This window comes from Cervus elaphus, chromosome 25 (assembly GCF_910594005.1).
Source record: "Cervus elaphus chromosome 25, mCerEla1.1, whole genome shotgun sequence".
NCBI lineage: Eukaryota > Metazoa > Chordata > Mammalia > Artiodactyla > Cervidae > Cervus > Cervus elaphus.
Genome location: NC_057839.1, coordinates 17819745 through 17842736, shown reverse-complemented (window position 1 = coordinate 17842736; position 22992 = coordinate 17819745). Strand labels below are relative to the sequence as shown.

Here is a 22992-nt window from a genome sequence, read left to right as displayed (position 1 = left end):
GAATAAGTGCAGCACTTATGCCATTAAGCTTTCTTTCTAAGTTGTCTTATCACAGAGTTTTATGCTAGATTGAATTCAGGTGGAGCTAAAAGTGGTAATGTGAATAATGTGAATCAGAGAAAAGACTGTATAGCATTTTTCCTGATATCTGACTATCTGATCTCTATAACTTTGCACGTGTAAAATGTTTCTAGAACATTGCATATACCATCTGATTTTAAAACATTTTATTTTAACAATACATAGAATTTATATTAATTGACTTGAGCCGCTATAACAAAGTACTTCTGACTGGGTGGTTTAAACAGTAGGAGTTTATTTCTCACAGTTCTGGAGCCTGAGAAGTCTGAGATCAAGGTACTAGCATTCACTACCCGTGAAGGTTCTCTTGCTGGCTTGCAAAAGGCTGCCTTCTTGCTGCGTCTTCACATGCTGGGGAGAGAGCATTTTGGTGTCTTTTCCTCTTCGGTACAGTCACACTGGAGGTTAGAGTGTCAATATGAACTCCAGGAGGACATAATTCAGTCCACAGCAGAATTCATTTTAAACTGTACACAGTAGACCTTTGTAGCACAAACTGCATGCCTTAATAAGAAATCACAAAATGCATGCCATAACACGGGGAAATAGAAGAAAGAAGCAACATAAAAAATGTTAGAAAGGATGTAAGTTTTAATCAAAAATAGGTCAATGCTTTGTTAACTGCTAACGTAGATCTAAAAAGAAAGAGTTAATGTCATATTTAAGGTATTAAGGATAATGGTGGGTTCAAGTAAAGGCTACAAGCTGGGTTATTTATCAATCTTATGGTATCAATATTATGTTCTGTTAGTAAACATCAGTAGCTCTTAAAATATGTGAATTTTTAAAAAATTCACACTTATACTAAAAGGATCGTGTCTGGAATTTCCTTTAATTTTATACTGGGCTACTACATGACTCTTGAGAAAAATACTTGAACTGTTTGCTTTAATTTTCAAATGATAATGGCCTTTAGAGCATGTGAAATAGTTTAAAAAAACCTCAAATGTCACTGTTAGACTATTTTATATGTTACAGAATTGAGATATCTCTTTATTTTAGAGATTCTGTTAAGAAGCATTCCTTTGTTATTTGGTTAACAGAATAGCTCTTTGTGACAATTCCTTTCTAAATTGAGGTTTTTTCCTTATTTTATTCAGGTAATACAGTTATGTTGGTAAAGTTTTAAATTGATTTTATTTAATTTGGGCTGTTCTGGGTCTTTGCTGCTGCGTGGGCTTTTCTCTAGTTGTGGTGAGCGGGGGCTATCTTCCTTGCAGTCCGTGGGCTCAGTAGTTGCAATAGCCAGGCTCCAGAGTGCAGGCGCAAGAGTTGTGGCCCACAAGCTTAGTTGCTACATGGCATGTGGAATTTCCCAGGACCGGGGATCAAGCCTATGTCTCCTTCATTGGCAGGTGGATTCTTTACCACTGAGCCACCAGGGAAGCCTGGTAAATTTTTCAGTTAGGTCATTTTTAATACAGTGCATAGAGTTACGATCTTTTGAGTTTAGATCTCTTGAGAAGAATTTACTAAAGGAAAAGAACTTTCTTTTTGAAAAGCATTGATTATAAAACATGTCTATATTATAGTGAGTCTAGTATCAGGTCTTCTCTTAACCAAGAGACTGGTATAAATGTTAGGTAGCCCTACCCTAGCAAGAAAACCACCTTAGAATGGCTTGCTCCTGCTTTTTTGAAAACTGGCAAATGGAACCAGTGCCATTTCAAAGAAATTTCAACTTAAAACTTTAAAAAGCATAGTAAAGCACCTAACACAATCACAGTAGCTTCCTTGAATTAAAAAAAATAAGAAAACAGTTGTTTCATGACATTCAGAAAAGGATCAAGAAGAGAATAGTTGAAGCTTCTGCAGTGAAGTGAAAGGTGCACAGTCATGTCCGACTCTTTGCAACCCCATGGACCGTACAGTCTATGGAATTCTCCAGGCCAGAATACTGGAGTGGGTGGCCGTTCCCTTCTCCAGAGGATCTTCAGAACCCAAGGATCAAACCCAGGTCTCCTGCATTGCAGGTGAATATTTTACCAGCTAAGCCACAAGGGAAGCCCTAATAATTAATTCAGATTTAATAATGTGGCTTAATTTTTAAAGTGAAAGTGAAAGTCACTCAGTCATGTCTGACTCTTTGTGACCCCATAGACTATACAGTCCATGGGATTCTCCAGACCAGAATATGGAGTGGATAGCCTTTCCCTTCTCCAGCGGATCTTCCCAACCCAAGAATTGAACTGGGGTCTTCTGCATTGCAGGCAGATTCTTTACCAACTGAGCCACAAGGGAAACCCACTGAAGCCTCTATAATGACTCAAAAGTAGTTATCCTGGAGAAAAAAGAAATAGACGGTTCTGAAAGCTTGGAAGGAAAGTTATGACCAACCTAGACAGCATATTAAAAAGCAGAGACATTACTTTGTCAACAAAGGTCCATCTAGTCAAGGCTATGGTTTTTCCAGTAGTCATGTATGGATGTGAGAGTTGGACTGGTGAGCGCAGAAGAATTGATGCTTTTGAACTGTGGTGTTGGAGAAGACTCTTGAAGAGTCCCTTGGACTGTGGAGATCCAACCAGTCTATCCTAAAGGAGATCAGTCCTGGGTGTTCATTGGAAGGACTGATGTTGAAGCTGAAAGTCCAGTACTTTGGCCACCTGATGCGAAGAGCTGTCTCATTTGAAAAGACCCTGATGCTGGGAAAGATTGAGGGCAGGAGGAGAAGGGGACGACAGAGGATGAGATGGTTGGATGGCATCACTGACTCAATGGACATGGGTTTGGGTGAACTCTGGGAGTTGGTGTTGGACAGGGAGGCCTGGTGTGCTGCAGTTCATGAGATTGCGAAGAGTTGGACATGACTGAGCGACTGAACTGAACTGAACTGAACTGAAAGCCTAGATGGCTTTGAGGGATGAGAAGAATAGGGAAATGTCTCAGAAATCCATTCCCCTTGAGTACCCTTCCTCAGTGGAAGTAGGCAACTTCCCACAAAAAATTTGTATTTGAGTATATTTAGAAGACACAGGTGAGTAAAGTCAAGATTAGTAGATTGAAGATACTGTAGATATTGAATTTGACTATATGTGAAAATCAGTAGAAGTTGTGTGGGACCTTTTTTGTTAGCTGAAATATGAAGGGCCTAATAACTGAGGACATGAGGACATTCACTAAATCTTTTTTTTTTTCAATGCTTCAGGATGAATTCCACTCACGGTTGCGTTTTAATCGGAGAGGACTGGTTGCCATGGCAAATGCTGGCCCTCACGATAATGGCAGCCAGTTTTTCTTTACCCTGGCTCGAGCTGATGAACTTAACAATAAGCACACCATCTTTGGAAAGGTTTGTATGCAGTTATCTTAGGCTTCTTTTTTTTTTTTTATCTTTGGCTTCTATGATGTATGTGATCAACTTACCTAAGAACTGCCTTCATAAAAATACTCCCTAGGATATTTATTTATTATTTCTAAAAATGGTGAAATGTTCGTATTCCTGTTATAATGCACTGTGAGGGACCACCTGAATTTTTCTGTGTGTGTTTCAGGCAAGTCATTGATTTTTAACTTAAAATTTTTATTTTTTCTGAAATTGTTTTAATCATTATTAACCGCTATGTTGCTCAGCTGATACGTTTTAATGTTTTTAGAAAGACATTTAGGTAGTAACATTTAGTAGTTTAAAATTTATTTTGTTAATAATGAATTCCCTTCAGTTTAAAGTGGAAGTTGTGTTAACATTTAAACTGCTTACCTGAAATATTACTTTGGATAGTACCTATTTAATCCTGCTGACATTTAACAGCATATCGGAGATTGTCACTTCCATAGAATTTTCAGTAGTTTTCTTTTAAAGGGATTCTGAAAGGTTTTTTTTTTTTCCCCTCATGCTTCTCCCTTTTCATGAATATGTTCTCAGATGCCTTAAGTGTTAGGCATGTTAGACATCACTAGTGTATCAGCTCCCTCTGCTGGTTCAATTAGAATGGTTTCCCCATATCCCAGACAAAACTGGATTTTGTGCTGATGAAAAGGATAAAACAAACAGAACAACTGGAAAACTGGTATTATTTTAGATTTTTAAATATTGAATGAAAGGCTGCTGCTGCTGCTAAGTCGCTTCAGTTGTGTCCGACTCTGTGCAACCCCATAGACGGCAGCGCACCAGGCTCCTCCGTCCCTGGAATTCTCCAGGCAAGAACACTGGAGTGGGTTGCCATTTCCTTCTCCAGTGCATGAAAGTGAAAAGTGAAAGTGAAGTCGCTCAGTCGCTCAGTCATGTCTGACTCTTTGCCACCCCATGGACTGCAGCCTACCAGGCTCCTCCATCCATGGGATTTTCCAGGCAAGAGTACTGGAGTAGGTTTCCAGTGCCTTCTCCTGAATGAAAGAAGTCATGCCAAAAACATGCAATGCAGTATTGGTGCTTAATACTTTTGAGCCACTCCAAGACAGGTTGTCTGACATTCATGGATTTTCCTTCCTGTTATTTAAAAAAACAAAAAGTATTTAATAAAATGATATTTAGGTTGTCCTGCACCATTGTTTACAACAGATATTATATAACTCACACAGTAGAGGCAAAGTATAGCATAGTAGTTAGAAGTCAGAATGGCGGTCACTGTCGGATCTACAACTTCTTTCAGCCTCAGTTTTCTTATCTAAAAAAGAAAGATAATGATAGTACCTACTTTTAGGATGTTTTGTGGATTAAACATGATAATGTTTTCAAAGCACTTACCACATTGTTTTTATTATTTGCTTGTTCTGCCCTCTTCTAAAGTCTAAATTTGTTTATAATGTTTGAACAAAACAGTCATTCAGAAGGAAGTTACTTTTTAATAAAAACTGACATTAGGTATATATTGGAAATTTCCCAAAAATCTTATTGAGGAATTAAAGTTCATCAAACCTTTTCCCCTTAGGATTATGTTGCTTTATTTGCACTGTTTAATGTGTATAATCTTATATAACAATATGAAATGCCTTTTTAATTATTTTTAAAATATTTTCAAAAAGTCCTCCCTGATTTCGAAGAATGAATTTTATAATTTTCAATTAAATTTCCTTTTTTATTTGATAGGTTACAGGGGATACAGTATATAACATGCTCCGCCTGACAGAAGTAGACATTGATGATGAAGAAAGACCACGAAATCCACATAAAATAAGAAGTTGTGAGGTATGAGCGTGATTATTATGAGATATATTACTTTAATTATCACTTAAAAGAAATTGAATATTTGTGTTCAGTTATCAGATGAAGGCTTTATACTAAATTAACTTTTCAACTTGGATTTTAGCTCTGTAATTTTTTTAATGGAAGATTTTGGATTTGAGGATGAAACTTAAGCTGATAATCCAGTGAATGAAAAACTCCATAATGCAAAGCTGGATGAATTAGGTTTATTTAGCCCAGTGAAGTGTTGTCTTAGGTAATTTAAGAGTGATCCTTCATTGAGAAAACAAGGGCCTGAGAACATTTGATTTGGAGTCAGAATACCTGAGTTTAAAAAAAAAATACCCGAGTTTGTCTCTCTAACTAATATATTGTTTTCTTGAATGTCTTTCCCTTTTGTAAAGTAAGTATAAAACATGTTTTCCTTAATAGCACATTGGATTACTGGGAGAATCCAATGAGGCCATGTAAGTGGAAGTGTATCTATCGTTCCACTGGTTCTGTGAGGAGAAATTATAGACACTAATGGCACCATAATTAAATATCGGTTTTAACTTTTTGTGAAATTAAAACAAAATTGAGTAATATTTTCAAAATATGTCTTTTCATAGGTTTTATTTAATCCTTTTGATGACATCATTCCAAGAGAAATAAAAAAGCCAAAAAAAGAAAAACCAGAGGAGGAAGTGAAGAAATTGAAACCCAAAGGCACAAAGTAATCAGAGTAGAAAGATTTTTTTCCTCAACTTGGAAAACAAACACTGATTTATTTATTTCACTTTGTTTCCTTCTGTAATAATTGTTCAGTAATTAGGGGGAGGCCGGTTTGGACTGGATATACGCTTAAATTATCTGTGTGTGTTTCTTTTTCTAGATGTACATTTCTTATATTCAAATACAGTGTATAACTTAAAACCTTAAGCTAAAATAGTATTGTCTGAGATGTCTGATGTGATCTGTTAATAAATAGGTAAATATTTATGACCACCACAAGATTTATTTATAAAATTAGTTGTTGAAACTTTTGTTTGTTTGTTTACTTGTTTTTCCAATAATACATGCTCAGGATAAAGAAGTTAGAAAGTAAAGTATGAAGGATATAATGACTACATGGTTAATATTATTTAACTGTCTCACTCCTTTTTTTGATGCTATTAAAATAACCTTATTATAAATATATTTACACATAAAGTTCTTTCTGTATTCTGGGTTAATTCCTGAGGATAGTTTTCTAATAACAGAAATATCTTCAGTATTTTTGTGAGTAATATTCTTTACATTATTAATTTTGTTTGTTTTATTAAAATAGGTATCAGAGAGTTAGATTTCAACTTTCTCTTTTACTAAACTGTAGCATCCATATTAGGGATTTTGTTGTACTTATATAAGTGTTAGATTCAGACAACTTTAAGTATAAAATCCTGCCTACTGCAGTTATAGGAAGCAAAGTCTACTGATCTTTGAGCTTCAGTTTCCCCATCTTATAAAATGGAGATTTATAGTACAGGATCTGCTTATTACAAAGATTAAATGAGAAGGGGAATTTGAAAACACCCAATAGTGTAGGTTTTCAATACATATTCATTTCCTTTCTTTGATATCCTATAATGTAAGTTAAGTTGCTGTTATAAACTGTCAAATATGAGCCAGACTCTTCAATAGGCAGTTGATATCTTGTGGCAAAATAACTTCTTACACAACTATATATTTATTTGATTTCTTTTTATTTTGTATTAATTTATTTTGACTAATTTATATCCGGGTGAAAAGTCAGTGTCACTATATTCAGATATAATATTTCATCACTGATTTATCTTGACAGCAAAACCAAAAGTTGGATATTTTGTTTTTGCTTTTAATTCATAGCAAATATGTTAGGGGTGATGTGATAGTTACTGATTATATCTAAGTAAGTTTTGAAATGAAAATTCCTCTTTTATTGCCAGATCTTTTGTTTTTCCAGTATTTCAGAGGAGTTTTAATAACTTACTATTTATCTTCCTTGTGATGTATTAATCTGAAGGGTCAAAAAAGACAAAGTTAGTTTTTTATTCCCGTGGACTGTTTGCTTAGCTAAGTTTGTTGCTTCCCCCCCCCCATAATTTTGTGTAACTTACTAATTTTAAAATATTTAAATTATTTTGGCAGACACTAGATAAATTGTTTCCCATTTATAGTACTCTCAGAGCTATATGTTTATTAGTTTTTCAGCAATCCTTATTTTGCTAACTAGTTTTGATATTATGCTGTGCTGTGCTGAGTTGCTCAGTCGTATCCAACTCTTTGCAACACTGTGGACTCTAGTCCACCAGGCTCCTCTGTCCATGGAGACTGTCCAGGCAAAAATACTGGAATGTGTCTCTGTGCCCTCCTCCAGGGGATCTTCAGACCTGGGCATAGAACCTGAGGTTCTGATGTCTGCTGCACTGGCATGCAGGTTCTTGACTATGTGTGCCACCTGGGAAACCCACAGAAAGCTTTAATTATTTCTGTCATGCTTGAGTTAGTGCATTTAATGGTAGTTTTCAGGATAGATTTTTGGTCATTAGTTTAGTTTAATATGTGAAATATGGGAAAGATTGAAGCAAGAGGAGAAGGGGGCAGCAGAGGATGAGATGGTTATGTAGCATCACCAACTCAATAGACATGAATTTGGGCAAACTCCAGAAGTTAGTGAAGGACAGGGAAGCCCGGTATGCTGCAGTCCAGGGGTTAGCACGTGACTTTGCAACTGAACAACATCAACAATATATAAAACATCTGGAACCAAACATTTAATGTTATGCTGAAAATATATATTCTTATTATATTTCCCCTGGATACTAAGTAATTATTGTCTATTGAGAGAATGTGTTTCTTCTAGTAAATTGTGTTCTATTGCTTTGAAAATAGGATATTTATAACTTTTAACTTTTTCTTTCTAATTTTATTTCATTCTTTTTCCTGTCTTTCTTTTTGAATAGAAATTTTAGTTTACTTTCATTTGGAGAGGAAGCTGAGGAAGAAGAGGAGGAAGTGAATCGAGTTAGTCAGGTAAAACTCTTAATTTGCCCTTTGTTCAGAATTGTAGAAGAGATTAGGGTCTATATTCTCACTCATTTTTGTATCTACAGCTATATATAGGACAGCGTGTTTTACAGCAAATTTTAAATGTTCATTGAACTGATTCTTAAATGATTTGTGTGGTCAGTAATGTTTGCAACTTCTGAAATGATTTGAAATATGTTTTTTAATCTGGCATTTTTAAAATCAGTTACAAACTGGGGTTAAAGAATGACTTAATTTCGTGATTCAGATTTTAATTGCTGTTGGTTTAATTGGATTACTAGATGGTTTGTTACTAATATTACTGTAATAAACAGTGACAGACCAAAGCTCTTATATTCATTTTAATATAATTTATATATATTTATTCTTTTCATTAATTCTCATCACAGCCCTGTAAGGTAGGTATTATTATTTCCATTTTACCTGTGAGTAAATTAAGTACTAATCGGTTGTAATTTGCTCAAAGTCACATACCTAGTAAGTTGCTAGAGCTGGGAGCTGAACCTACATCTTTCTCTATAAAATCCACGTCTCAGGGTTATACATTGCTTCCTGGCCTTTACCCCACCAATGCTTCCCATAGGCCTTTATATGGTTTTCCTCAATATCCCTTTCATCATGGTACTCACTGCTGAAACACCTACAGTGCCATACCATTGTTTAAAGCAGTGATTCTGACAAATATGCTCCAAGAAAATCATCTTCAAGGATTTTTACTCTCCTAGATTTTCATCTCATCCATTCAGGACAGTTAGTGAACACTGAGACCTAAAGGATAAGAGTCAGTCTTTTTTGTAGTATGTAATTAAAACTCCATAACCGAGTACCGCCTTTCTCACTTGACACAGTCACCTGTTTCTTTTTTTTTTTTTTTTACACCTTAAGTTTTATTGGAATAATATTTTAAAAAATTTTTTACCTTACAAAATCAATGCCAAAGGTCAAGGATATTATCAAATTATTAAGGGATAATTTAAAAAAATCTGAGGGGTAGAATTTGGTCCATTAATAAATTTAACTATGAGAGAAGCAGCAACTATTGTTACTTCTCAGTAAAAACTACACTGCTATTTAGAATTAGACTGGAACAATCTGACTCATGTTCTTTTGGGAAAAGTATGATACTGTAGCATCTTAAAAACCCAGGACTCTCATGACTTGCCAGTGTAGAGAAAGGCACATACTTTCCTCTGGGTCCTCACTGGCCAGGATGCTGCTGGAAAGGTCCTGCACGGCAGATCGCGACTCAGCCGTAGAGTGATGAGGCCCCAGGCGACTGTCTCTCTGGGCTTCCCACTCTTCGCTGAAGCCACCATCATCACTCTCTGTCACTGGGTCTTGTGACTCACTTTCTGTGCTTTGGGCATTGTAATTGGAGTTTTTGGATACCTTCCTTTGGGCTTCTGGGTCTCCTTCTGCCATATTCACCAACCATACCATTGTTGAAGAGTAAATAAGAGCTGGGAAGAGAGTTTCATTTCTCTCCTGAGCTGTTTCAACCAGCATACGAAGCGGGCCTTTTGGACACAAAACAGCCACTAAATCATATACTGAAATCACAGCCAAGATGAGCCAGGTGGTCCATTCTGGGAGGTACTTGATAAATACCAGGGCCATGAGGGCACTGATCATAATGAGATATGCCTGCTGGAGTCTCAGTGGACCTTTCCAATGAATGGCGATCATTCCCACCACACCAAAATTCCAGATCAGAAGAGCAACCGAAATGTAGTCCATGGCAACATTATAGGTTTTAAACACTTCCCCCAAGTAAATGAATGAGAAAAAGAACAGCAACAACAGGGATGAAACAATAAGCCAGGCATGGATGACCTTGTAGCACCTGTATTTATAGAGAACCACCAGGAGAATCGTCATGACGACAATGACGCTGATCATGATCACCGCGTTCAGGATTGAGTGCAGGGCTCTCTGCCCCACAGTCTCCGTGTCCTCTGTAAACGGAGTATAGATTAGCTGCCCATCCTTCCGGGTATAAAAGCTGACTGATTTGATGGTGGCCACAACCACCACCATACAGAGAGTCACAGGGACAAACAGCATGATCACATGTTTGGCGCCGTATTTCAACGTCAGCTCCTCATCTTCCTCTTCCTCTTGCTCCACCACCTGCTGTGAGCTGTTGGGGGCTCGGCCATTGGACACCGACTCGGTGTTGCCACGCCGCCGCCTCTCCGAGCCGTGCTCAGGCCGCTCTCTACTGTCATTCTGGCCACGTACAGTATTGCTCAGGTGGTTGTCCTCGGACATCTGTGCATTCTGGAAGTAGGACAAGGGTGCGGGTAACTCTGTCATTGGAGCAACTGTATAGATATACCTTTTCACAGAAAACAGAGCCTCTTGGGGTTCTTTCTTTCATGTGTTCTCCTCCAGGCCACGCTTTCCAAGGACCTCACAGGCTGCTGTCACTTGCTGGCTCCTGGATTAGGTCCTTTCCTCTCCGCCACCACCACCGGCCTCTAGCAGCCGAGGTTCCTTCCCGAGCATCCACTGTTTTGTTTCCGATGTGAAATCGCGGCCTTTGGAGCTGATGGCCCAGGCCCCACCCCTACCTGTTTCTTACTGACACTGACAATAGCATCAACTTAAAAGCACCTTATTTTTACCCTTGTCTTTACTTCTTTATCTACATGCTTCCCTCATCACTGAGCCTGGTTTGGTAAGCTATTGTTGGGCATACAGTGAGCACTTTACTTACACCTCTTGCATTAACACTGAATTAAAATGGACATGTCTAAGTAGGAATTTAGTCATAATTTTTTTTTCTTTTACTGTCTTCAGTATCTTTGATTTATCTACTTGATACCATAGATTCAGTTACCACCTGTATAATGTTAATAACATTCTGAACTATAGGAGACAAAGCTGAATATTTCCCCTGGGCTCTTATCCCTCATTCTGTGTTGCCTTTAGGAAACATCACTATTTTTAGATATCAAAACTAAATTCATTTTCACATGATAACTTCCTTTTCCTATTTCTTATCAATATCACCAACTACTCTGTCACGTCTTCCATCAGGAAGCTTCTGTACCCTCTTATCCTTCTCCATCAGAGGGCAGATAGACTGAAAACAACAATCACAGAACGCTAACCAATCTGATCACATGGACCACAACCTTGTCTAACTCAGTGAAACTATGAGCCATGCTATGTAGGGCCACCCAAGACGGACGGGTCATGGTGGAGAGTTCTGACAAAATGTGCTCCACAGGAAAAGGGAAAGGCAAACCACTTCAGTATTCTTTCCTTGAGAACCCCATGAACAGTATGAAAAGGCAAAAAGATAGGACACCGAAAGATGAACTCCCCAGGTTGGTAGGTGCCCAATATGCTACTGGCGAAGAGTGGAGAAATAACTCCAGAAGGAATGAAGAGATGAGGCCAAAGCAACAACAAGACCCAGTTGTGGATGTTACTGGTGATGGAAGAAAAGTCCTATGCTGTAAAGAGCAATAAGGCATAGGAACCTGGAATGTTACATCCATGAATCAAGGCAAATTGAAAGTTGTCAGACAGGAGATGGAAAGAGTGAACATCGACATTTTAGGAATCAGTGAACTAAATTGGACTCGAATGGGTGAATTTAACTCAGATGACCATTATATCTACTACTGTGGGAAAGAATCCCTTAGAAGAAACGGAGTAGCCATCATAGTCAACTAAAGCGTCCGAAATGTAGTTGGATGCAGTCTTAAAAATGATACAATGATCTCCTTTTGTTCCCAAGGCAAACCATTTAACATAACAGTAATCCAAGTCTATGCCCTGATCAGTAATGCTGAAGAAGCTGAAGTTGAACAGTTCTGTGAAGACCTACAAGACCTTCTAGAGCTAACACCCAAAAAAGATTTCCTTTTCATTATAAGGGACTGGAATGCAAAAGTAGGAAGTCAAGAAATACCTGGAGTAACAGGCAAATTTGGCCTTGGAGTACAGAATGAAGTAGGGCAAAGGCCAATAGAGTTTTGCCAAGAGAATGCACTGGTCATAGCAAAGACCCTCTTCCAATAACACAAGAGAAGACTACACATGGAGATCACCAGATGGTCAATACCGAAATCAGACTGAGTTTATTCTTTGCAGCCAAAGATGGAGAAACTCTATACAGTATAGTCAGCAAAAACAAGACCAAGAGCTGACTATGGCTCAGGTCATGAACTCCTTATTGCCAAATTCAGACTTAAATTGAAGAAAGTAGGGAAAACCACTAGACCATTCAGGTATGACCTAAATAAAATCCCTTACGATTATACAGTGAAAGTGAGAAATAGATTCAAGGGATTAGATCTGATAGACAGAGTGCCTGAAGAGCTATGGATGGAGGTTTGTGACATTGTACAGGAGGCAGGGATCAAGACCATCCCCAAGAAAAAGAAATGCAATAAGGCAAAATAGTTGTCTGAGAAGGCCTTATAAATAGCTGTGAAAAGAAAGAAGCGAAAGGCAAAGGAGAAAAGGAAAGATATACCCATTTGAATGCAGAGTTCCAAAGAAGAGCAAGGAGAGTTTAGAAAGCCTTCCTCGTGATCAATGCAGAGAAATAGAAGAAAACATTAGAGTGGAAAAGAAAGACTAGACATCTCTTCAAGAAAATTAGAGATACCAAGAGAACATTTCATGCAAAGATGGGCACAATAAAGGACAGAATTTGTATGGACCTAACAGAAGCAGAAGATATTAAGAAGAGGTGGCAAGAATACACAGAAGAACAATATGAAAAAGATCTTAATGAGCCAGGATGGTATGATCACTCACCTAGAGCCAGACATCCTGGGGTGCGAAGTCAAGTGGGCCTTAGGAAGCATCACTCCGAACAAAACTAGTGGAGGTGATGGAATTCCAGTTGAGCTATTTAAAATCCTGAAGGATGATGCTGTGAAAGTGCTGCACTCAATATGCCAGCAAATTTGGAAAACTCAGCAGTGGCCACAGAACTGGAAAAGGTCAGTTTTCATTACAGTCCTAAAGAAAGGCAGTGCCAAATAATGCTCAAACTACCGCACAATTGCACTCATCTCGCATGCTAGCAAAGTAATGCTCAAAATTTGACAAGCCAGGCTTCAACAGTACATGAACCATGAACTTCCAGATATTCAAGCTCAATTTAGAAAAGGCAGAGGGACCAGAGATCAAATTGCCAACATCCGCTAGATCATCAAAAATGCAAGAGAGTTCCAGAAAAACATCTATTTCTGCTTTATTGACTAGGCCAAAGCCTTTGACTGTGTGAATCACAATAAACTGTGGAAAATTCTTCAAGAGATGGGAATACCAGACCACCTGACCTGCTTCCTGAGAAATCTGTATGCAGGTCAGGAGGCAACAGTTAGAACTGGACTTGGAACAACAGACTGGTTCCAGATTGGGAAAGGAGTACCTCCAGGCTGTATATTGTCACCCTGCTTATTAACTTCTATGCAGAGTAAAGAGGAGTGCTGGGCTGGAGGAAGCACAAGCTGGAATCACGATTTCTGGGAGAAATATCAATAACCTTGGATATTCAGATGACACCACCCTTATGGCAGAAAGCGAAGAACTAAAGAGCTCTTGGTGACAATGCAAGAGGAGAGTGAAAAAGTTGGCTTGAAGCTCAACATTCAGAAAACTAAGATCATGGCATCTGGTCCCATCACTTCATGGCAAATAGATGGGAAAGTAGTGGAAACAGTGTCAGACTTTATTTTTCTGGGCTCCAAAATGCCTGCAGATGGTGACTGTTGCCATGAAATTAAAAGACGCTCCTTGGAAGAAAAATTTTGACCAACCTAGACAGCATATTAAAAAGCAGAAACATTACTTTGCCAACACAGGTCTGTCTAGTCAAGGCTATTGTCTTTCCAGTAGTCATGTATGGATGTGAGAGTTGGACTATAAAGAAAGCTGAACATCGAATAATTTATGCTTTTGAACTTTGGTTTTGGAGAAGACTCTTGAGAGTCCCTTGGATTGCAAGGAGATCCAAACAGTCCATCCTAAAGGAAATCAGTCCTGAGTGTTGATTGGAAGGACTGATGTTGAAGCTGAAACTCCAATACTTTGGCCACCTGATGTGAAGAACTGACTCACTGGAAAAGACCCTGATGCTGGGAAAGATTGAAGGTGGGAGGAGAAGGGGATGACAGAGGATAAGATGGTTGGATAGCATCACCGACATGATGCTATGGACATGGACATGAGTTTGAGTAAACCCCGGGAGTTGGTGACAGACAGGGAGGCCTGGCGTGCTGCAGTCTATGGGGTTGCAAAGAGTAGGACACGACTGAGCGACTGAACAGTACTGAACTGACTGACTCTGTCACCCCATTATCTCAGAAGTCATCTTTAGATGTCAGTGTACTAGTCATATTATTCATGATTCATATTTGTCCGTAATCAAAATGAAAGATTCAGTATATGTTGTGATCCTGTAGGTATATTTGTAAATGGAAAAAATCGTGAATGTTAGATCTGAGAATTGCCGGGATTCCCTTTCATTGATGTTTTCTGAAGATGTGAAGTTTCATTGTATATCCATGCTTTCTGCAGCATCCTCCCAACCTTGTTTTTTCTTTTGCTTGGAGTGTGTGCTCTCCTTTATTTGGCTAATTTTTATTTTTCCTTTGTAACATTTAGTTTCATTATTAACTTCTCACTGCCTCTACCTCCCTCCCAAAGCTGAGCCATCGAAGCACTTATTATCCTTCATTGTAATGATTTCTTTTCTTATCTGTGCTATGTATTTTATGTAATCTTTATAACAATAATGTCATATGGATTTTATTTCTGTTTTCAAATGGCAAAATCAATACTGAGATATTAAGTTGCTTGTCTAATTAAGAGTCATGGAATCAGAATTTTGACTTGAGATTTCTGTCGCTATTAAAGTATCCAGTGTGAGTTTGAATACTGCAAAAGCTGCTTCCTTCTAAATGGCTGGCAAAAATGTCACTGATAGCACAGCATCCTGGGGCTGGGAATAGCTGGCTCGGTGCAGTCAGCCCACTGCTCTTCCCTACCTTCTGCAGGTCCTAGGTGGTGCTAGTTTAGCAGTCATGTAGAGCAAGAGCAGGCAGTCAAAAGGAATTTTTCTGTCAGTCTTTTTGTTGAATTAAACTTCTGGTCTAAAATAAGATTTGTGCACAATTACTGAGATTGACTTGGAAATTAGTTTGAATTTTTTCTGTTGGTAACAATATGTCTTAAATGTTGAAAGCATATCTTCCTCCTGCTGCTTACTTTTTGCACAAAGTTAAAAAAAAAAATTACATGTTTTAACTTCTACTGAATGTAGTGAACTGGCCACTCCAAAAGCAATTTGTGTTTGCTAAAGGTTGAAATGTGAAAGAATCCACTGTGGATATTTGTAGCTTGCTTTTTAAGTTTTCTTTTAAATGTGTAAAAACACTTTAAACAGTAGAAAGACCAGTTAAAATCTTTCCTTCTTGCCAAGAACATTGCAGCCCACAGTCCGTTATCAAATAAGTAGTATAACTAGTATTGTGCCATCACGTTTCTCTCGTCTGACTTTTTAATTGAGGGTGCTCTGTGATAAAGTTATCAACCGTTCATTTCTGACTCTCAAATCTGTATCTCTAGGCTGACTTATTTTTCTCCAGCTGCCTACTAGACATCTCTGTATTAGAATTTCTCATTAGTTACCCAAACCCTAGCCAAGGCTTCATTCATTATCTTTTCTTCCCAAACTTCTCCATGTTCTGTGAATTCTTTTTCTAATTCCTTGGTATCAGTGTCCCCTAAAGAAGAATTTTAGATTTAATTCTGATGTTTTTCTTATTTTTTTCCCTTGCACAACCAGTTAGTTGCATTAGGTCCACGAATTTTTCATCTGTGGCGTATCTCAAATCTATTTTTAATTTATTTTACTACTCCTCTACTCCAGCCTTCTTTATCTCTAGGCTGTGCCACTGCCCTAGTCTGCAGACTGATCTCCCATTTCCCTTCTGTTTTTTCCCCTTCCACTCATTGCTATCAGAATAGTCTTCCTGAAGCCTGATAAAGATGCTATAGCTGTTCTTTGTTGGCTATAAAAATAAGACCAAGTTCCTTGGCCTATTATTTCAAGATTCTGCTTTCATGACTCCTCTTTACCAACTCTGTCCTTTAGGGTAATGCTTCTTAAACTTCCTCACTAATAAAAAAGTCACTTACAGTACTTAAATTAAATTCCTATATCCATCTCAGACGTACTGATTCAAAATCTCTAGGGGAGAAACCTGGGAATCTGTATTTTTAAGGAATTCACTAAAAATCTTACCTGGAAAATGTAGGAAACACTGTGTTAGCAGATCTGAACTATTTGCTGTGCTATATATATATATGCCTTGTATTTTCCTTTATGTGTCTTTGTTCATGTTTTTTTTCCTCTGCATGTAGTAGCTTATTTCACTTCTCAATGTCAAAGCCGTATTTATCTTCAACATGTAGAATACTGTATTTTCCAAATGTCTTTCCCAGTTTTTCTTAATCTTTTCTTTTTCTGATCTAATTTCTACTTTGTGATTCTTGCATTTTCCTTTTAAACACATTCTTTTTGCTTTATTATGCAAGAAATGTATGACTGTATTCTTGTATACTATTCAAACATTACACCCTTTTATTTCTGCCTTATTAGTTTTGTAGGGTCCTAGGCTCTGAGCTCCTTCACAGTAAACTTTGTGTCATCTTTGAGTGGCCGTGTGTTGCAGTAGAAATAGCATAGATTTGGGATCATACAAACTCATATTGGCACTTCATTTTTACAGATCGTCTGCGACTATGGATAACTGAAGTCTCTCTGAGCCTCCATTTTTCTCTTTGTAGCATGGAAATAATAGATACTATTTAGAGCTGTGAAATAAGGATACAGATAATCCTTACTTTGATAGGTCATGCAATTGAAAAGTGGTTTTGAAAATCAAATGTCTTAAACAATGTACTCTAGAAGTTGTCTTTTATTCTCAAAAAGCCAAAGAACACCAGTCACTAACATGATCATGATTATCAGGCAGAAGCTGCTGCCCTGCACTCAGGTAGTCTAGAGGGCTGCTGAGAAACCTCACCAGCAGTCCAGCTTCCTGAGGTAGGAGGTCATGAGCGCAGCACAGTTGGCCCAGGGCCCTTCCTAAGCACTCCCGCAGGGTCCTTGATAGTAGCTTGAGCAGCCTGGGAGAGCATGGGTGTACACCTGTACATCGTGACCCACCAACGACTCATTCTCCATATGTGAGTGGGTCTTGAAACAACGAGCAGAATCTTTTGGCATACAGAATTTAGCTGTTTTGTCTATTCATATTACGGAATCATGGGTAAGTTTAGCTTGAGAAAAGAGAGCAACAACACCAAAAATTGTTGACATTTACTGGCTTAAAGAAAAGGAAATTTCTGTAGAGAGCATGAGATAAATTCTAGGGAGAACAGAAATAGAAATATATTTTGTTTATTTTGCTTTTGTACTGTTCTTCACCCTTCAAATACATTTTGCCTTTTGGGTACAATGAAACTTGGGTCAGGAAAGGGAAGGCTAGCCTGAATTTTGGAAAACTGTGACCAAATGATATATTTTTAAAAATTTAGCCTTACTATTTTTAAATGTTGATAACTAGAGCCAAAGTCAAGTCAGTGTCTTTTACAATGACTAAGAGCAATTTGCAGTTTCAGTGGTTGCATGAAATTAAGTATTTCTAGAGGGCTTGAAAATAATTGCTTCATTCTTCATTTGCTTATCAAGTTTCTTCCTTTCAGTGACTCCACAGTGTTAATCTTTATCCCAGAACCCAACATCACAAGTTAATAATTGGTGAAGTCTGAATTGAGGCTTTACTTTATGTGAAAGGAGAAATAAGATAGAGTCCCCTCTGGTTTATGGATTATCAGTGTGGGATTACAGACACTGCTTCACCCCACTCGATATTCATGAGAAGGTGCCTCTCTCCCAAGGGTTAGCTTTCTTTCATTATTTATTTCAGTATCTTTCTACTACCTGATAAAATCTCTTTTAGAATAATAGAATTTTATAGCTCAAAGGGATCTAGTCCAACTTCCTTTCTTTATAGATGAAGAAACTGAGACTCTGGTTAAGTGACTTGCCAGACTGACTTCATTTCCTTTTTGATAGGATTGTATGATAGGAGGATGCCATAACAACGTATCTTGAGTTCAGGAAAGCACATTGTCAGAGTTTCTCATGATATGCTTGTGGACAACATGAGGAAATGTGATCTAGGAGATAGTACAGTCAGATGGATTTAGAGCTGATTGAATACTTCTGCCCAAAGAGTGCTTTGTTGTCAACCTGTGCCTAATTATTTGAACTAGTAAGTTGAAATGTAATAGGAGTACATGTATATCCTGTGCTTTAGTTTAATGAAATCAGCTAAATAGGTATGACTTGATAGCCTGTAAGCCTTATTGAATTATTAAGAGTAAGGTCTCTGGAATAAGGAATTTAACATTCTTTGCATTTTGGGGGATCACATTTGCAGCATTTTGTTCAGTTCTGAACACCTTTAAGAAGGATACTGACAAACTAGATGTATCCAGAGGAAGGGAGGGTCATGAGGAGGATGGGCATGATGCCAAAAACATGCTCCTTGGGGAATGCTTGAGGAACTGGATGTACATTGGCGAAATAAAATCTAACTGAAAATGTGAGCCTAGGCTTCAAATATTTGAATGGTTTTTATCTGGAAGATACTCTCCTTTATATTTCTTTATTAAATAATAGTTTCATTCAAATGTCCATGTTGGTTTAAAGTTTACTCCTGAATTTTTGTGTATAACTTAAACAAGAATGTCATAAAATGTTTTTCTAATAAAAACTTACGATCAGATGAGTAGTTTTCTCCAGGCAAGTTAAACGATAGGTCTAGTAAAAAAATATCTTAATAGCTAAATTTGAAAATAGTTACTAAATTGTGCCACATTCATATTGATACACAGTATTTTTCTTACTGCAAGATATGTTAACATTTTAATTTCAAACCCAAATTTATAAAAAAGCTTTTTTCCTACTTGGAAAAACGTATATTGATAAATATATTACTTTTGAGAATAAAGTGATAATGTTTTTGTCTTATTCTCATTTATCCTATGAGATTATAGTTTCCAGGTGGGTTAGGCATGGCCTGGAGAGTTTTGTACAGAGGCTGTTGGAAATGTTAAATAGTTTTTTTTATCACATGGCTAGTGGGATCTTAGTTCCCTGACCAGGGATTGAGCCCCTGCTCTCAGCAGTTGAAATGTGGAGTCCTAACCATTAGATCAGCAGGGAGTTCCCCAGTCTATTTTATAAAATGTTTTTTTTCCCATTAAATTGTATTAAACTTTAATTTACTTATCTTCCTAATTGTTTATATTTCACTTTTTAAAAATGTTGATGTATTTGTAATCACTTTGTATTTCTGCTGTAGCAAATTACCGTAAACTTACTGATTCAAAGCAAAATAAACTTAGTATCTTATAGTTCTAGAGGCCAGAAATCCTGAACAGGCTTCACTGGCCTAGATAATGAGGTACTGGCAGGGCTGCCTGCCTTTTGGCAGCTGAAGAGAATCCATTCCCTTATTTTTCCAGTTGCTGGAGACTGCCTGTATTCTTTGGTTTATGTCTTCTTCATCTTCAAAGCCAGCGGGTCAAGACTTTCTTATCTTTCATCATTCTGCCCCTGACTTTCCTGCTTCCATCTTTCTTATAAAGACTCTTGTGATTACCTTGGACCCACCCTGATAATCTAGGATAATCACCTCTTCTCAAAATTCTTAATTTACCTAGAGTTCCTTTTGCCAAGTCAAGAAACATACCCACAGATTTTGAGTATCAGGAAGTGGACATCTTTAGGGGCTGTTAGCTGCCTACCAACCTATTTGTATCTAAATGAAACTGTGTGGAGTATTCCTGTTGACAGCACTTGTTTATGGTTCATTTTTAGTTTTAGAAGGTAGAAATAGGATTAGTTGGATGGTTGAAAATTAAACATAGATTTTCTTTTTCTCCAATTAGAGAAAGAGTTGTTCAATTACAGAACTCCTTTAAAACGGGGTATTTTTCACCTATGTGTGTGTGGAGTTATTAAGCTCCTTTCCGGTGTGGAGATACTGGTTGACTAGTCAGTGATGTCAAGGAGATTCCTGAATTGTGTGGGAGACTAGATTAAATGACTTAAGATTTTTCCTCCTAACTGTTAAGTTTTCTGGTTCTGTACTAAAGGTCACAAGAATGTAATAGGGTTCATCATAGAAATATATATATATATATATATATACACACACACAGACACACACACAGACACACACACACACACAGACACAGACACACACACAGACACAGACACACATAGTTTCTATATATAGATAGAGAAGAGATGGGGACTGATAGATGGATTGAATTTTAGGAATTGGCTCATGTGTTTATGGGGGCTGGCAAGTCTAAAATCAGTAGAGTAGGCCAGCAAGCTGGAAACTCAAGGAGGAGTTACTGTGACAGCCTTAAGTTCAAAGTCTGTGTTGAGGCCAAATTGCTTCTTCTTGGGAAAGTCTTTACTCCTAAGGCCTTCAGCTGATTAGATGAGGCCTACCAACATTTTAGTGGATAATCTGCTTTACTTAGTCTACTGACTTAAGTGTTTAATCATATGTTAGAAAAATACTTAGTTTTGTAACACCATCTAGACTGGTGTTTGAATAGACAACTGGTACATAGCACAAAATTAACCATCACACTGAGATAGTTAGAAATTGACACTCAGACCTTCCAGCTTCTTGACCACTGTGCCTCTTGCTTTCTTTCTACTTGTATTTAGTTCCCACTGTTTCACTGCCTCTGTGTTCTTGATAAGAAGTAGCAGATAATAATATAACTTTCCAAAATCCCCTTTGATGTTCATTTTCAGGTTTGCTTATAGTTTTGAATTTACCTTGGAGCTGCTTCTATTGTGCTCACTAAATATATTTAATATTTTTTCCAGCCCCTAAACAGATCAGTGAACCAGCTGCCTTTATGCAACTTCTTCAAAAATTATTTTAAAGTATATTTGGTGTTTCTTCTTTCTCTGAAATTATTATTGATGGTATAAATAAGAACCTTAAAATAGGTCTCAGAAAGAATAGGCATGAAAGAAATACTTGAATTCATTTTTACCCTCTTAGAGCCTATCTCCTATTTATTTTCTTGGCCTGCAGGATTGTATAGTAGACTGCAGGATTCAGTCTACTATAGTGGGAATGGACATCTAAAAAATTGCTTTTGATCATATATTTCTTTACTAGTTTAATTGAAGATATTCATTTAAATTTGAAATGTTAATGATTATTCATATTAATCAGTTTCCTTCTATTGTGAAGTCTTTCTTAAAGTTAATGTTAAGACAAGTTTCTTTTTTTTCCTTTAAGCTGGTTTAAGTTTTAGGAGATAAACAAGAAACCATTTTTAAAGAAATTTTGTTTATCTATTTTTGGCTGTACTGGGTCTTCATTGCTGTGTGCGAACTTTCTTTAATTGCAGGCGGGGGATACTGTCTAGTTGTGGTATGCAGGCTTCTCATTGTGGTGGCTTCTCTTGTTGTGGACCACAGGCTATAGAGTGCACAGGCTTCAGTAGTTGCAGCCCATAGGTTCAGTATTGTGGCACATGGGCTTAGTTGCCCCATGGCATGTGGAATCTTCCTGAATCAGGGATTGAACTTGTGTCCCCTGTTTTGGCAGACAGATTCTTTACCACTGGACCACTGAGGAAGTCCAAAAACCCATTTTTTAAAAATGTTAATTAAGCTAACAATTATAAACTAATATTTACAAGTAAATGGAATAGTATAGCTTATTAATGGACCAGGAACCTGGAGACCTGAATTCTAATCTTACTCCTCGTATGTATTAGTGCAACTCTCATTTCCTGATCTATTATCTGTTTCTGGACTAGAGAGTCTGAGGCTGGCTGAGTCTCCTCTGGCTGTTATGTCTGTAATTGTGACTCCATGAAGGAAACACATGGGGAGAATTGATAAGGAACTATTTCTTAGAGTAAATGAAAGTAAACATTGGTGGCTAGAGGTGCAGAAGGAAGAAATTTTAGAAAGAAAACATGAAAAAAAGATGCTTGTGTTTTATTCTAGTTGAGGTCATTTTATATTCATTTGTTCACTTTTTGCACGTATCTCATTTAACAAAACTGCTATTATTATTATTTCCATTTTGTAGGCATAGGTTCTGAAGTCTGATGAGGTCATTCTCTTTCCCCAATTGGTACAAGTTTTGGCCTAAAGCCCATAGAATTACTGATTATTAGATTTTGAAATTCTTTTGATCCAACTGTTATCTTCTTTTCCTGTGTTCTTTCTATTATACCACCTTCAGTTTTTGGACAGTTTACATTGTTAGACAAACATCAGGTAATTCTTTGATGTTTGTCTTTTTATTACTTCTTGGTTTTCGTAAAGTTATGGAATTAGAAATATATATTAATTGCACATCAGATTCTGTGACTTTTTAAAAGTACAGATAATAGTATCTTTAGATTAATTGAGAAAAGTTTTTATTTTGCCTAGTGAAACTGGACTATAAGTATGTTTAAACTGATTAGGTCTTTAAAATGTGGAGTACTCCATGTTAATACAGAAAAATTCTAAAATCGATTATTTTCATCATGGAAATAAATTTCAGAAAGTATACATCTGCTTCAAAGTAAGGCCGCCTGTCAAATTTAGAAGCTTGTTCTCAAAATTGTTAAGCAGTGAAGAATGAGTA

At 37.3% G+C, this 22992-nt stretch overlaps 2 protein-coding genes across 4 annotated transcripts in view; one reads left to right on the top strand and one right to left on the bottom strand.

Annotated features, from left to right (window-relative positions):
* The window catches only part of CWC27 (CWC27 spliceosome associated cyclophilin), a 245543-nt gene that overhangs the window by 20131 nt on the left and 202420 nt on the right, over nucleotides 1-22992 (top strand). For all 3 annotated transcript variants that reach the window (XR_006337842.1, XM_043887741.1, XM_043887740.1), the window contains exons 4-7: nucleotides 3230-3373; nucleotides 5111-5209; nucleotides 5818-5921; nucleotides 8170-8239. Coding sequence is in view for 2 of the 3 variants with exons in the window: in XM_043887741.1 (XP_043743676.1) it covers nucleotides 3230-3373; nucleotides 5111-5209; nucleotides 5818-5921; nucleotides 8170-8239 (417 nt within the window). In the remaining variant the exon portion in view is untranslated. The remainder of the gene's footprint in view (nucleotides 1-3229; nucleotides 3374-5110; nucleotides 5210-5817; nucleotides 5922-8169; nucleotides 8240-22992) is intronic.
* On the bottom strand, nucleotides 9230-10818 carry LOC122683848 (presenilin-1-like). Its single transcript, XM_043887744.1, has one exon. The coding sequence runs from the start codon at nucleotides 10568-10570 to the stop codon at nucleotides 9389-9391; it is 1182 nt and encodes a 393-aa protein (XP_043743679.1). The 5' UTR covers nucleotides 10571-10818; the 3' UTR covers nucleotides 9230-9388.

What these genes read in the sequence shown, in the direction of transcription:
- LOC122683848 (XM_043887744.1), bottom strand. Translation starts at nt 10,570, where the DNA reads ATGACAGAGTTACCCGCACCCTTGTCCTACTTCCAGAATGCACAGATG.